Raw genomic sequence first — 13,343 nt, forward strand, 5'->3', positions numbered from 1 at the left:
TGTTTAGATGGTATATTTCATGTTTATATTCTTTCAGGGGGGTTTCTGTATTTTATCGCCTTTTTACATTGGATTCCCATATTGCACAGTTCCACAAGCCTTCCAGGCCATCTATATAAGAACGAGCAGCAGGGGGGTGCAGCTGTCCACCCGGAAGACGACGGGTGACTTCTGCTCAGTATCATTGGTGCGGCCTGGCTGGTGAGAGGCTGGCACCTCATTGTGCAGGAGGAATGACAAGTGGCATGTGTAGCCCACCTCAAAATAGCTCCTCTGCATTCCCTCGCCTCCTTATATGTCCCAGTGCACGTAGCCACCAGATCCTCAAAAGCCATTCTGTCTGCTCAGAGCGCCCTGCTGGGATGCTTGTCCAATACCAGTGCAATGTCATGCTGTCACCAGTACAAATACAACTCGTATTGTAACTAATGCCCCTCATGTCTTCAAAATAAAAAAATGTGGATCTGTAGATATAGCGAATAAGAATATAATCTCTTCTTCCTACTGCATCTGCTGGTTTGCAGATTTTCTTTTTTATTATATAATGTTTTATCTGTTGGTATACTTAATCTCGTCTAGCCCTGCGACTATTACTCTGACATGTCGTTCTCCGTCTTCTCCAGGACAGTCAGATGCTGATTAACCAACTAAAGGAGATCACAGGGATTCAGGACACAACCTTCCTGACCGAAGCGCTTAAGGTATGTTTTATATGGTTTTTTTTATTACCAATTCAGCAACATTGTCACTTCTACAGATTTTTTTTAAATCTAGGACATTTTTAACATGCATTATTGAAATGCTAAGGGAGCATGGCTGACAACGGAGCCAGAAACGGAAGAAAACTGCCACAAGCTGAAAAGCATCATGTGCAGTGCTTTTATATTTTGCCGTTTTCTCTGGACCTACAGCAGAAAAAAGCTGAAAATAAGTGTCAAAAAGTGTTACTTCTAACCCCGATTTACGTTAATTTAGCAGCCGGATGTACCATATACAGGGGTATGCTCCCTCTCTCTGTCTGTCTCTCTCTTGCTCGCTCCCTCTCTCTGTCTGTCTCTCTTGCTCGCTCCCTCTCTCTGTCTGTCTCTCTTGCTCGCTCCCTCTCTCTGTCTGTCTGTCTCTCTTGCTCGCTCCCTCTCTCTGTCTGTCTGTCTCTCTTGCTCGCTCCCTCTCTCTGTCTGTCTGTCTCTCTTGCTCGCTCCCTCTCTCTGTCTGTCTGTCTCTCTTGCTCGCTCCCTCTCTCTGTCTGTCTCTCTTGCTCGCTCCCTCTCTCTGTCTGTCTGTCTCTCTTGCTCGCTCCCTCTCTCTGTCTGTCTCTCTTGCTCGCGCTCCCTCTCTCTGTCTATCTGTCTCTCTTGCTCGCTCCCTCTCTCTGTCTGTCTGTCTCTCTTGCTCGCTCCCTCTCTCTGTCTGTCTGTCTCTCTTGCTCGCTCCCTCTGTCTGTCTCTCTTGCTCGCTCCCTCTCTCTGTCTGTCTGTCTCTCTTGCTCGCTCCCTCTCTCTGTCTGTCTGTCTCTCTTGCTCGCTCCCTCTCTCTGTCTGTCTGTCTCTCTTGCTCGCTCCCTCTCTCTGTCTGTCTGTCTCTCTTGCTCGCTCCCTCTCTCTGTCTGTCTGTCTCTCTTGCTCGCTCCCTCTCTCTGTCTGTCTGTCTCTCTTGCTCGCTCCCTCTCTCTGTCTGTCTGTCTCTCTTGCTCGCTCCCTCTCTCTGTCTGTCTGTCTCTCTTGCTCGCTCCCTCTCTCTGTCTGTCTGTCTCTCTTGCTCGCTCCCTCTCTCTGTCTGTCTGTCTCTCTTGCTCGCTCCCTCTCTCTGTCTGTCTGTCTCTCTTGCTCGCTCCCTCTCTCTGTCTGTCTGTCTCTCTTGCTCGCTCCCTCTCTCTGTCTGTCTGTCTGTCTCTCTTGCTCGCTCCCTCTCTGTCTGTCTGTCTCTCTTGCTCGCTCCCTCTCTCTGTCTGTCTGTCTGTCTCTCTTGCTCGCTCCCTCTCTCTGTCTGTCTGTCTGTCTCTCTTGCTCGCTCCCTCTCTCTGTCTGTCTGTCTGTCTCTCTTGCTCGCTCCCTCTCTCTGTCTGTCTGTCTGTCTCTCTTGCTCGCTCCCTCTCTCTGTCTGTCTGTCTGTCTCTCTTGCTCGCTCCCTCTCTCTGTCTGTCTGTCTGTCTCTCTTGCTCGCTCCCTCTCTCTGTCTGTCTGTCTCTCTTGCTCGCTCCCTCTCTCTGTCTGTCTGTCTGTCTCTCTTGCTCGCTCCCTCTGTCTGTCTGTCTGTCTCTCTTGCTCGCTCCCTCTCTCTGTCTGTCTGTCTCTCTTGCTCGCTCCCTCTCTCTGTCTGTCTGTCTCTCTTGCTCGCTCCCTCTGTCTGTCTGTCTGTCTCTCTTGCTCGCTCCCTCTGTCTGTCTGTCTGTCTCTCTTGCTCGCTCCCTCTGTCTGTCTGTCTGTCTCTCTTGCTCGCTCCCTCTCTCTGTCTGTCTGTCTCTCTTGCTCGCTCCCTCTCTCTGTCTGTCTGTCTCTCTTGCTCGCTCCCTCTCTCTGTCTGTCTGTCTGTCTCTCTTGCTCGCTCCCTCTCTCTGTCTGTCTGTCTGTCTCTCTTGCTCGCTCCCTCTCTCTGTCTGTCTGTCTCTCTTGCTCGCTCCCTCTCTCTGTCTGTCTGTCTCTTGCTCGCTCCCTCTCTCTGTCTGTCTGTCTGTCTCTCTTGCTCGCTCCCTCTCTCTGTCTGTCTGTCTGTCTCTCTTGCTCGCTCCCTCTCTCTGTCTGTCTCTCTTGCTCGCTCCCTCCCTCTCTCTCTCTGTACTGATCCTTCTATTCATCTTTAATGCAGGTTTACATTAAATATCATGCGACAAATTGCTTCCTTACTAAAACCACCTTTTCCCCTTCTCTACGACAGGCCAGTAATAATGACATTACACAAGCCGTCAGCCTTCTCACCGATGAGTGTGCCAAGGAGACAGACAGCAGCATGCTAGCTACTGAGCCGCCTTCTTCTGAGGAAAGTGCTGCGGTTCTTCGAGAAACAAATGGTGTGTTCTGATCTGTTACCTCTGGCTGTATGCAATGTTGTATGTATTGTGGTGGTCACTGCAGTTTTCTGCATTCAGCCGAATCATCTTTCATTCTATGTGAGCGTTCACACATTAGGGAATTTCTGCAGCTGCATTGGGTTAATATATTGCGGAGTTGCTGGATTTTGATTACTTGTCATGGCACTGCAGAGCCACTAGCTATTGTACGTTGTTTTATAATGGCGGACTATAGGCGGTATACATTCTGAGGCAAGCACGGAAATTTCCTATAGGCCTGCATAAAATAACAGTAATTTCCTAATATTTTATTACGACAAGCTCTAAAGATGGAGCCGTTGTGTTATCTTATTTGTGGTTTACGTGTTCCTGGAATAGTCTCGGTTTTGTTTTCCAGGTCTGGTTGACCCAATGCATGATAAAGATGACCTTCAGGCAGCCATTGCTCTCAGTTTACAAGAGGCCACAAATCATCAGCGGGAGGCCAGAGACTCCAGGTATGAAGGTTCATTTTCTTACCGCAACCTACAAATTGTTTAATGCAAGTTTACTAGTTTTTTGGCTTCACGTAGCAATTTATTGAAAGCTTTTATGTCGTATTTATAAGGAGGGGAACATCTCCTGCTCCTCAGTTGAAAGGTTAAAGGATCCAACAAAGTAAAGCTGTAGGAATGTCCCAGTAATACAAAGTAAACAGAGACTGATAGGGCACAAGGTGATACCTGGAATTACATAGGTTCCTCACTGATAGCAGAGGTATGTCAGTCTTGTAGCACAGTGGATGCAATTTGTGTTTTGTGTGTAAAGACGGGTTTACACTGCGCGATGTTACAGCCGATTGTCAGGAAGGAAGCGTTCAGTGAAGGAAACTGCTGCTATTAGATGCAGTGATCTCCTCCACAGTATGAGGACGAGAGATCATTCATCCCCATACAGCCGCATTGTTTCTGGGCAGTTTAACAGTGTTTATACCGCACAGAAGCGTCCTCCTGCACGAACAACAGGATCACCAGATAAACAAGCATTTCGCTCATTTATCGGGTGATCGGCGGTACATTTAGATGGGCAGATTGTTGTTCCCGATAATCTGCCCGATTATCCGGCAGTGTAAATCCACCTTAACATTAGTCCCTCTGCGGACATTAGACCTCGTAAAGAGTTGCCCTTAGAAACCAATCTGGTCGCTGCTTTTATCTTCTAATCTGCGCTCAGAAATTAAGCTAGGATGTGATTGGTTGCCGAAGATATCATCTTGTAGCATAAGGAAAAGTGGAATGTATCTAAAAAATAGGGCAACCTAAAGGTCCGTTTACACGGGCCGATATCACAGCAGATTGTCGAGATTGTCTGCTGATCGCCGGTGGAGGAGACCACTGCATTTACATGCAGCGATCTCCTCCACAGTATGGAGAGAAGTGATCACTAATGCCATTGCTCTTCCCCATGCTGGCTCATTGTTTCCCGACAGTAGATCGTGTTTACACAGCATGATCTGCTGTGGGGAAAAGAGGATTTTTGTGTTCGCACAAACGATCGGATTACCCGAGGTAATCGGGTTATCAACATTACATTTACACTGCCCAATCGTCGCTAACGAGCATTACCATGAACGTTTGTTAGCGATAATCTCTGCGATTCTCGTCCCCATGTAAAAGGACTTTTAGATTACAACCGCCCTGAATATACATTCTATTTGCCAAACACGGTAGCTGAATATATCAGCATTTGACACCCCAAGCTAGAAGAGAGCTCTTTTGAGTTCATATATAGACAAGCAGAGCCATAAGGAAGCCAACGTATCTTTATGCTTGCCAATAAGGAGCAAGTGGACACCTTAAAGGGGTTTTCCAGGGAGAAATTTCCACTGGAAAGATCAGAAGGGATTTTAAAAAAAATAAAAAAATCCATTCCGACCACTTTCCGATGCTGCTCTTGTCCTGGTTCAACATGCCGAAAATGCTAAGAAGGGACTGCTCGGCTCATCACAGGCTAAGGCCAGAAATTGACTGAGCTGTCCTTTCCTGGCATGATCAGCTGGAAGCAGAAGGTGAAGAGCAGCGAGGATCGATGCAGCAGTGGGGGATTGGGGGAGATTAGTAATGACTTTTTTTTTTTTTAAACCCCCTTCTGACCCATTTTCTTGCAAAAACATTCTCCCTGGAAACCCCATTAGCGTTGTATGAGCAACCACTTGGAAGATCAAAACAGGAGATTTCTTCTTTGTATTTGTCTGCGGAGCTGTGTGAGGGTTCTATGTTTTGGAGGATGAGTGATGTTATCCTTGGTACCATTTTGGGATAGATACAGCTTACTGATTGCTTTTTGTTCTGCCTATTGAAAGGATGAATGACAGCAGAAATTCCAGCATTTTTTTTATATATCTATATGACTGCAGGTTAATTTTACGACCCCAATTCCAAAAAAGTTGGGACTCTGTAAAATGGAAATAAAAACAGAATTCAGTGATTTGCAAATCTCATAGAGCCTGGTTTTATCCACTCTAGATCAAGGCTGCGACTCCAGCTGTTGCCAAAGTACAACTCTCAGCGTGCTCTAATAGCTGTAGGCTGTCCAGGCCTACTGGGAGTTGTAGTTTTGCAAGAGCATCCTTGCTCTAGATCATAGAACACAATTTGCAAACCTCTTCATGGCAGCAACACATCTCAAAAAAGTTGGGACAGCGCCATGTCTACCATTGTGTGGCGTCCCCTCTTCTTTTAACAGTGTGTAAACATCTGGGAATTGAGGAGACCAATTACTGGAGCTTTGGGAGAGGAATGTTGTATTCTTTGCTTTTTTTTTTTTTTTTCATGATACACCAAATGTTTTCTGTTGGTGAAAGGTCTGGACCACAGGCAGCCACTTCAGCACCTGGACTCTTCTTCTTAGAAGCCATGCTGGTGTGATGGATGCAGTATGTGGTTTAGCATTGTCTTGCTGCAATATGCAAGGCCTTCCAGTGCTCCAGACTAAAAAAAATACCTAGTAGCCATTGGCTCCTGAACTGAAAAATTTAGTCGCCAAATCGAAACTGAATCAAAATTTTACTATCGTGACAACGGTACGCTGATCAGATCGGCGTAGGGTTGTTTTGAAACCAAAATTTTGATTCGCTTTCGTCACCATAAAAAAGTATTTTGATACTCAATACCGCGCCAAAAAAAAAAAAAAAAACACCAAAAAAAGCTGCGTGCATTTAGCATTTTATGAAACGTTCGGCCCATAATAGAACAGTCCTATGCTATTTTTTGGGGTGACAAGGTGACCAAAAAATGGCGAATGCTCACTGCAGAGGAGATATTTTTTTATAATTTAATAGTTTTAATTTAATACTTTTCGGACGCAGCGCTATGTAATATGTTTATTTATTTATTGTTTATATATTTTATATGTAAAATTGGGAAAGGGGGGATTTAAACTTAATATTTTAGGGTACTTTCACACTAGCGTTTTTCTTTTCCGGCACTGAGTTCCGTCACAGGGGCTCTATACCGGAAAAGAACTGATCGGGCATATCCCCATGCATTCTGAATGGAGAGTAATCCGTTCAGGATGCATCAGGACGTCTTCAGTTCAGTCATTTTGACTGATCAGGCAAAAGATAAAACCACAGCATGCTACGGTTTTATCTCCGGCGAAAAAAACTGAAGACTTGCCTGAATGCCGGATCCGGCATTTTTCCCCATAGGAATGTATTAGTGCCGGATCCGTCATTCAGAATACCGGAATGCACCCGCACTAAATCCGGACCCATTCACTTCTATGGGGCTGTGCACATGAGCGGTGATTTTCACACATCACTTGTGCGTTGCGTGAGAATCGCAGCATGCTCTATATTCTGCGTTTTTCACGCAACGCAGGCCCCATAGAAGTTAATGGGGCTGCGTGAAAATCGCAAGCAAGTGCGGATGCGGTGCGATTTTCACGCACGGTTGCTAGGTGACAATCGGGATGGAGACCCGATGATTATTATTTTCCCTTATAACATGGTTATAAGGGGAAATAATAGCATTCTGAATACAGACTGCATAGTAGAAGGTCAAGATAATAAACATTGGTGGCGCAGTGTGCCCCCCCATCACCCCAATATAATAAACATTGGCGCAGTGCGCCCCCCCCATATAATAAACATTGGTGGCGCAGTGTGCCCCCCCATCACCCCAATATAATAAACGTTGGTGGCGCAGTGCGCCCCCCCTCAATATAATAAACATTGGTGGCGCAGTGCGCCCCCCCCATATAATAAACATTGGTGGCGCAGTGTGCCCCCCCATCACCCCAATATAATAAACATTGGTGGCGCAGTGCGCCCCCCCTCAATATAATAAACATTGGTGGCGCAGTGCGCCCCCCCCCCCCATATAATAAACATTGGTGGCGCAGTGTGCCCCCCCATCACCCCAATATAATAAACATTGGTGGCGCAGTGTGCCCCCCCATCACCCCAATATAATAAACATTGGTGGCGCAGTGTGCCCCCCCCCCCCCCCCCAATATAATAAACATTGGTGGCTCAGTGGGAAGTGCCAATGAGGGTTAAAAATAATAAAAGAAAATTTACTCACCTCCAGTTGATCCGTAGCTGCCGGTCTCCTGTTCTTACTTCTTTCTTCAGGACCTGTGGTGACGTCACTGTGCTCATCACATGATCCATCACCATGGTAATGGGCCATGTGATGAGCTCAGTGACGTCACCACAGGTCCTGAAGAAAGAAGTAAGTACAGGAGACCGGCAGCTACGGATCAACTGGAGGAGGTGAGTAAATTTTCTTTTATTATTTTTAACCCTCATTGGCACTTCCCACTGAGCCACCAATGTTTATTATATTGGGGGGGGGGGCACTGTGCCACCAACGTTTCTTATACTGGGGAAGGGGGGGGGGGGGCGCACTGTGCCACCAACGTTTCTTATACAAATACAGGAGGCGGGTGCCGGTATCAAATAGCCGGCACCCGACCTTTGTGACAGGGGGCTGCGATCAGCTACAATTAACCCCTCAGGTACCGCACCTAAAGGGTTAACTCAACTGCAGCTGATCGCAGCTCCCTGTCACAGAGGTCGGGTGCCGGCTATTTGATTCCGGCACCCGCCTCCTGTATTTGTATGACAGGTCAGTTTTCTTCATTGGTGGCGCAGTGGCCACAGCCCCTCCCCTCCTCCTCCTCCTCCCGTCTCTTCTTATTGGCAGAGGCGGCGGCAGCAGCAGCACAGGGGGGAGGGAGAGACTCCTCCTGCGCTGCTGCTGTATTGAGCAGAGCTGCGGCGGCGGGTCTAGTCGCAAATGGCGACAAGACTAAAAAGTCTTGTCGCCATTTGTAAATTCTAAGTCGCATTGGCGACCATTTTGGTCGCCATCTGGAGCCCTGCCTTCCCTGAAAGAGCCATTGTTTGGGCGGGGGCATGTGTTCTTAAACCCCTCTATACTGTTCGGCATTGATAGCGTCTTTCCAGATGTGTAAGCTGCATAGGCACAACCTCATAGCATCAGAGATGCGTGCTTTTAAACTGTGCTGTGTTAGCAAGCTGGATGGTCCCTCTCCCCTTGAGTCCGCAGGACATGGCGTCTGTGGTTTCCAAAAAGAATTTCAAATTTTGATTCATCTGACCACAGAATAGTTTTCCATTTTGCCTCAGTCCATTTGTAATGAGCTTTGGCGGCATTTCTGGATCGTGTTGACATGGTTTACTCTTTGCATGATACAATGTTAACTTGCATTTGTGGATTGCACGGGCAAACTGTGTTCACAGACAAAGATTTCTGGAAGTGTCCCTGAGCCCACGCAGTGATTTCCAGGACAGGATCATGCCTGTTTTTAAAGGGAACCTGTCACTATGCAGCAGGAGCTGAGCAGATTTTATAGTTTTGTGGGAAGTTCATTAAAGTTCCTGCTTATCCTAGGCTTTGAAGCCAATGTGGCGGTCCTATGAGTGGTTTAAAGATATCTCTGTATACACAGCCATAGGGGGAAGGCTGTCAATCACTGATGGGATCGCCTCCTTGGCTTCAAAGCCCAGAATAAGCAGGAATTTAAAGGGAGTCTGTCCCCTCATTTTCACCTATGACACCATTAGTACTGGCCAGCAGATCCTTGGAAATGCATTCCAGACATACCTTTGTGTCATTTGACAATGTTTGGATTGTCCTGAAAAAGCAGTTTTAATCCTGCAGGGGATTAAACGGGGTAAAGTGCTGCATAAGCATGGTGTCGTTGTTGGTGATGGGAGTAAACCTTTTCATCTTAGGGGCGTGACACAGTGTGGGAAAGGGCGGCCGGCTTGGGCACTTTCCGTGGGGACTTTGGAGCTGTTATCTGGAGGATTAAGGCTAGTTTCACACCTGCGGTGTGAAACTCCAGTGTGGCCGTTCCGGCGGAGAATCGGCCGGACACAAACCGCAGCATGCAACAGTTTGTGTCCGGCCGGTTCTCTGCTGGAATGTGTATGGCAGTGACGGATCCAGTGGATTCAGACTGTTCTCTGCCGGAATTCACACTGGATGTGCAGAAGTAGCCTAAAATTGCTTTTTTAGGACAATCCAAACATTGTCATATGACACAAAGGTATGTCTGGAATACATGTGCAACGATCTGCTGGCCAGTACTAATAGTTTAATAGGTGACAGAATCCCGCTGAGTTCTCACATGAGCGTACCGAAGGAGCACTCAGTATGCGCGATTTTATCGGGCGTACAGACGCGGCTCCGGCAACAAGCAAACGCCCATTGTCGCGCGTTCCCGGAAGTCTATGTACGGGAATGCGCGACCATACGCCCCAAAGAAGCTCCTGAACTTCTTGGGGCGTAGGGCGTTTTTTACAGCGCGTTCGTACGCGCTGTAAAACACTCAGGTGTGAACCCAGCATCAGAATACAAGTTTTACTGAATCTTTTCCCACAAAACTCTATATAAATTTGCTCCGCTCCTCCTGCTCTGATATATTGCCTCATCTTAGACACCATGTTCAACGTTCCCTTGAAGTGCCTCTTGAGGTCCCGTAGATCATGAGCGTCCAATATTGACTCTGTGCACATGGATTTATCCCGATTCCCTGAATCTTTTGATGATATTATGTACTGTAGATATTTAGTCTTCACAATTTTCTGTTGAACATTTTTTCTGAAATTGTTCCAAAATTTTTAGGCGCTGTTTTTTTCAGATTGTTGAACCTCCGTCAATCTTGGCTTCTGAGAGACTCTGCCTCTTTAAGGCGAAGTACACATCATCAGAACAGAAAAATAAAGAAAAAAAGTTATTTTTAGTGCAAACTAAGGCTGAGTTCACATCAGCGTTTTCAGCCTTTCCGTTCTCCTGCTCCATTATAGAAACAGAAGAACGGAAAGGACGGATTCTGCACATAACCGAGCTGAACGGAGCCTATAATGGGGTCTGTTAGGTTTCTGCTCAGAGGAAGATTATTGAAGCAGAGACACTTTTTTGAGATGCATTGCTGCCATCAAGTTCTAAATGAGTTACGGGAATTTTTTTATGAAACTGTAAAATGTCTCACTTTCATCATCTGATATGTCTTCTATTGGGGTTGTATAATTGGGGTCATTACAATTATTGATATATATATTTATCTTTTTTGTATATTTTGACATAAACAATTTGTCTCTTTTCCCCTAGGAGACAAAATAGTTTTGTGATTCCTGATATAATACACTGAAATGCTTCTTATTGCATTTTATTATGCCTGGCAGCGCCTATAAGGTGGCAGACTTGTCATAGCAGTCTATCGGCACCCTGCAGTCCTGTTTTGGGATGGGCAGTGAGCTTACAGAGAGAGCCTTCGAACTCCCCTCTTGGGTTCGGTTGTTGACTGTGACAGCTAAGGGCTTAAGTGGCCAGAATCAGAGCGAGCTCCAATACCAGCCATTACAGTGGGAGCCTGGCTGTCAGTCCCTCAGTGGTCGCATGGGTTGTAGTTGTGCGATGCAGCATTCTGGGGGAACTACACAACCCACTGATGACATACATGTACATCATTAAGGGCTCTTTCACACCTGCGTTCTTTTCTTCCGGCATAGAGTTCCGTCGTCTGGGCTCTATGCCGGAAGAATCCTGATCAGTTTCATCCTAATGCATTCTGAATGGAGAGAAATCCGTTCAGGATGCATCAGGATGTCTTCAGTTCCGGAACGGAACGTTTTTTGGCCGGAGAAAATACCGCAGCATGCTGCGCTTTTTGCTCCGGCCAAAAATCCTGAAGACTTGCCGCAAGGCCGGATCCGGAATTAATGCCCATTGAAAGGCATTGATCCGGATCCGGCCTTAAGCTAAACGTCATTTCGGCGCATTGCCGGACCCGACGTTTAGCTTTTTCTGAATGGTTACCATGGCTGCCGGGATGCTAAAGTCCTGGCAGCCATGGTAAGTGTAGTGGGGAGCGGGGGAGCAGTGTACTTACCGTCCGTGCGGCTCCCTGGGCGCTCCAGAGTGATGTCAGGGCGCCCCAAGCGCATGGATCATGTGATCGCATGGATCACGTCATCCATGCGCATGGGGCGCTCTGACGTCATTCTGGAGCTCCCCAGGAGCCGCACGGACGGTAAGTATACTGCTCTCCCGCTCCCCACTACTACTATGGCAGCCAGGACTTTAATAGCGTCCTGGCTGCCATAGTAACACTGAATGCATTTTGAAGACGGCTCCGTCTTCAAATGCTTTCAGTACACTTGCGTTTTTCCGGATCCGGCGTGTAATTCCGGCAAGTGGAGTACACGCCGGATCCGGACAACGCAAGTGTGAAAGAGGCCTTAAAGGGTATTCTGGTTGGTTAAAGTTAACCCCTATCCACAGGATAGGGGATAACTATCAGATTGGTGGGCTTCCAATCCTACCGCGTGACCTCTCTATTCGTTTGTATGGGAGTTCCGGAGATAGCCGAGTACAGTGCACTGCTATCCCGTGCATGTGTGACAATCTGCTTTGTTCATTTAAGGGGGGCTGCAAGGGGTACGGGGCCCCCGTTCTCATGATTGGTGGCGGTCCCAGCAGTAGGACCCCCACCATCCTGAAAGTTATCCCCTATGGATAGGGGATAACTGTAACCAACCGGTATACCCCTTTAAAGGGGTTCTAAAGTTTTTTTAAACTGATGATCTATCCTCTGGATAGATCAGCAGCATCTGATTGGCGGGGGTCTGACACCTGGGACCCCTGCCGATCAGCTGTTTGAGAAGGCAGTAGCACCGCCTTCTCGCTGTTTACCGCAGCCTCAGTGACGTCACGACTAGTATCACTGGCCTGGGCGGGGCTAAGCTCCATTCAAGTGAACAGAGCTTAGCCCTGCCCAGGCCATTGATACTAGTCGTGACGTCACTGAGCCTGCGATAAACAGCGAGAAGGCCGTGGCGCTACTGCCAGCGCCGCTGCCTTCTCAAACAGCTGTACGGCAGGGGTCCCGAGTGTCAGACCCCCGCCGATCAGATGCTGATGATCTATCCAGAGGATAGATTATCAGTTTAAAAAAAAAAAAAACTGTAGAACCCCTTTAAGGATTAAATATTTTTTGCAAAAAAAATAAATGATGTGGAAATTAAGCTAGTTTCACACTAGCGCTTAGTATCCCTTCCGGAACAGCCTACCGGATCTCTCTGCATTGCTTCATTGCCGGATACTTGAACACCTCCGTCTGGCCACATACTGCCGGATACTAAGCGCTAGTGTCAGTCTATACTACATTTTCCTTTGCATCAGTTTTGATAAATCTCTCTCATTAGCTTTTTTTGTTGGAGAATCGCACAACAAGTTATGGTGGTTGGCAGACTTTGGGAGAGAGATGGAGCAGACTTTTTGGCTGTATACTTGTCCAGCCTCCCTTCTTTGTAGACTTCTACTTTATTGAAAATTACAATCAACCGTTATACATACCGTACATACTTTAGTACTGTGACGCAGCACTTTATCGAAGGCCTGTTTAACTTGTGCATTCATTTTAGATCCAGCGACCTCCACACTCAGGAGAGTAAAAGCCGCCCCAAGAGGAAACGCTGTGAGGCTTGGGGAGATGTTCCGAACCCTAACGACCTGAGAAGGAGCGGTGACTGGCCCGTAGGACTGAAAAACATTGGGAACACCTGCTGGTTCAGTGCAGTAATACAGGTGTGACAGCTCTGACTGTTCGGGTTCTTTGTGTTTTATTTTACACATATGAAGTATGTATGGTCATTCAACTGATTACCGTATTTTTCGCCCCATAAGACGCACTTTTTCCTCCCCAAAAATGGGAGGAAAATGCCCCTGTGTCTTATGGGGCGAATGCTGACAGTTTTAACATCGCTGGATGCGATGTACGGAGCGGGGGCCGGGGGAGGGACTGGGAGGAGGAGCTGGGG

At 47.2% G+C, this 13,343-nt stretch overlaps 1 protein-coding gene across 5 annotated transcripts in view; it reads left to right on the forward strand.

The window, feature by feature from the left end:
- The window catches only part of USP28 (ubiquitin specific peptidase 28), a 100,206-nt gene that overhangs the window by 10,505 nt on the left and 76,358 nt on the right, over nt 1-13,343 (forward strand). For 3 of the 5 annotated variants that reach the window (XM_040426799.1, XM_040426806.1, XM_040426815.1), the window contains exons 2-5: nt 624-701; nt 2,875-3,007; nt 3,405-3,504; nt 12,948-13,110. In XM_040426799.1, the coding sequence (XP_040282733.1) occupies nt 624-701; nt 2,875-3,007; nt 3,405-3,504; nt 12,948-13,110 (474 nt within the window). Of the gene's footprint in view, nt 1-448; nt 517-623; nt 702-2,874; nt 3,008-3,404; nt 3,505-12,947; nt 13,111-13,343 lie in introns of those variants that run through there. The other 2 variants (XM_040426811.1, XM_040426819.1) reach the window with 2 other exon arrangements.

Source organism: Bufo bufo, chromosome 1 (assembly GCF_905171765.1).
Source record: "Bufo bufo chromosome 1, aBufBuf1.1, whole genome shotgun sequence".
Lineage (NCBI taxonomy): Eukaryota > Metazoa > Chordata > Amphibia > Anura > Bufonidae > Bufo > Bufo bufo.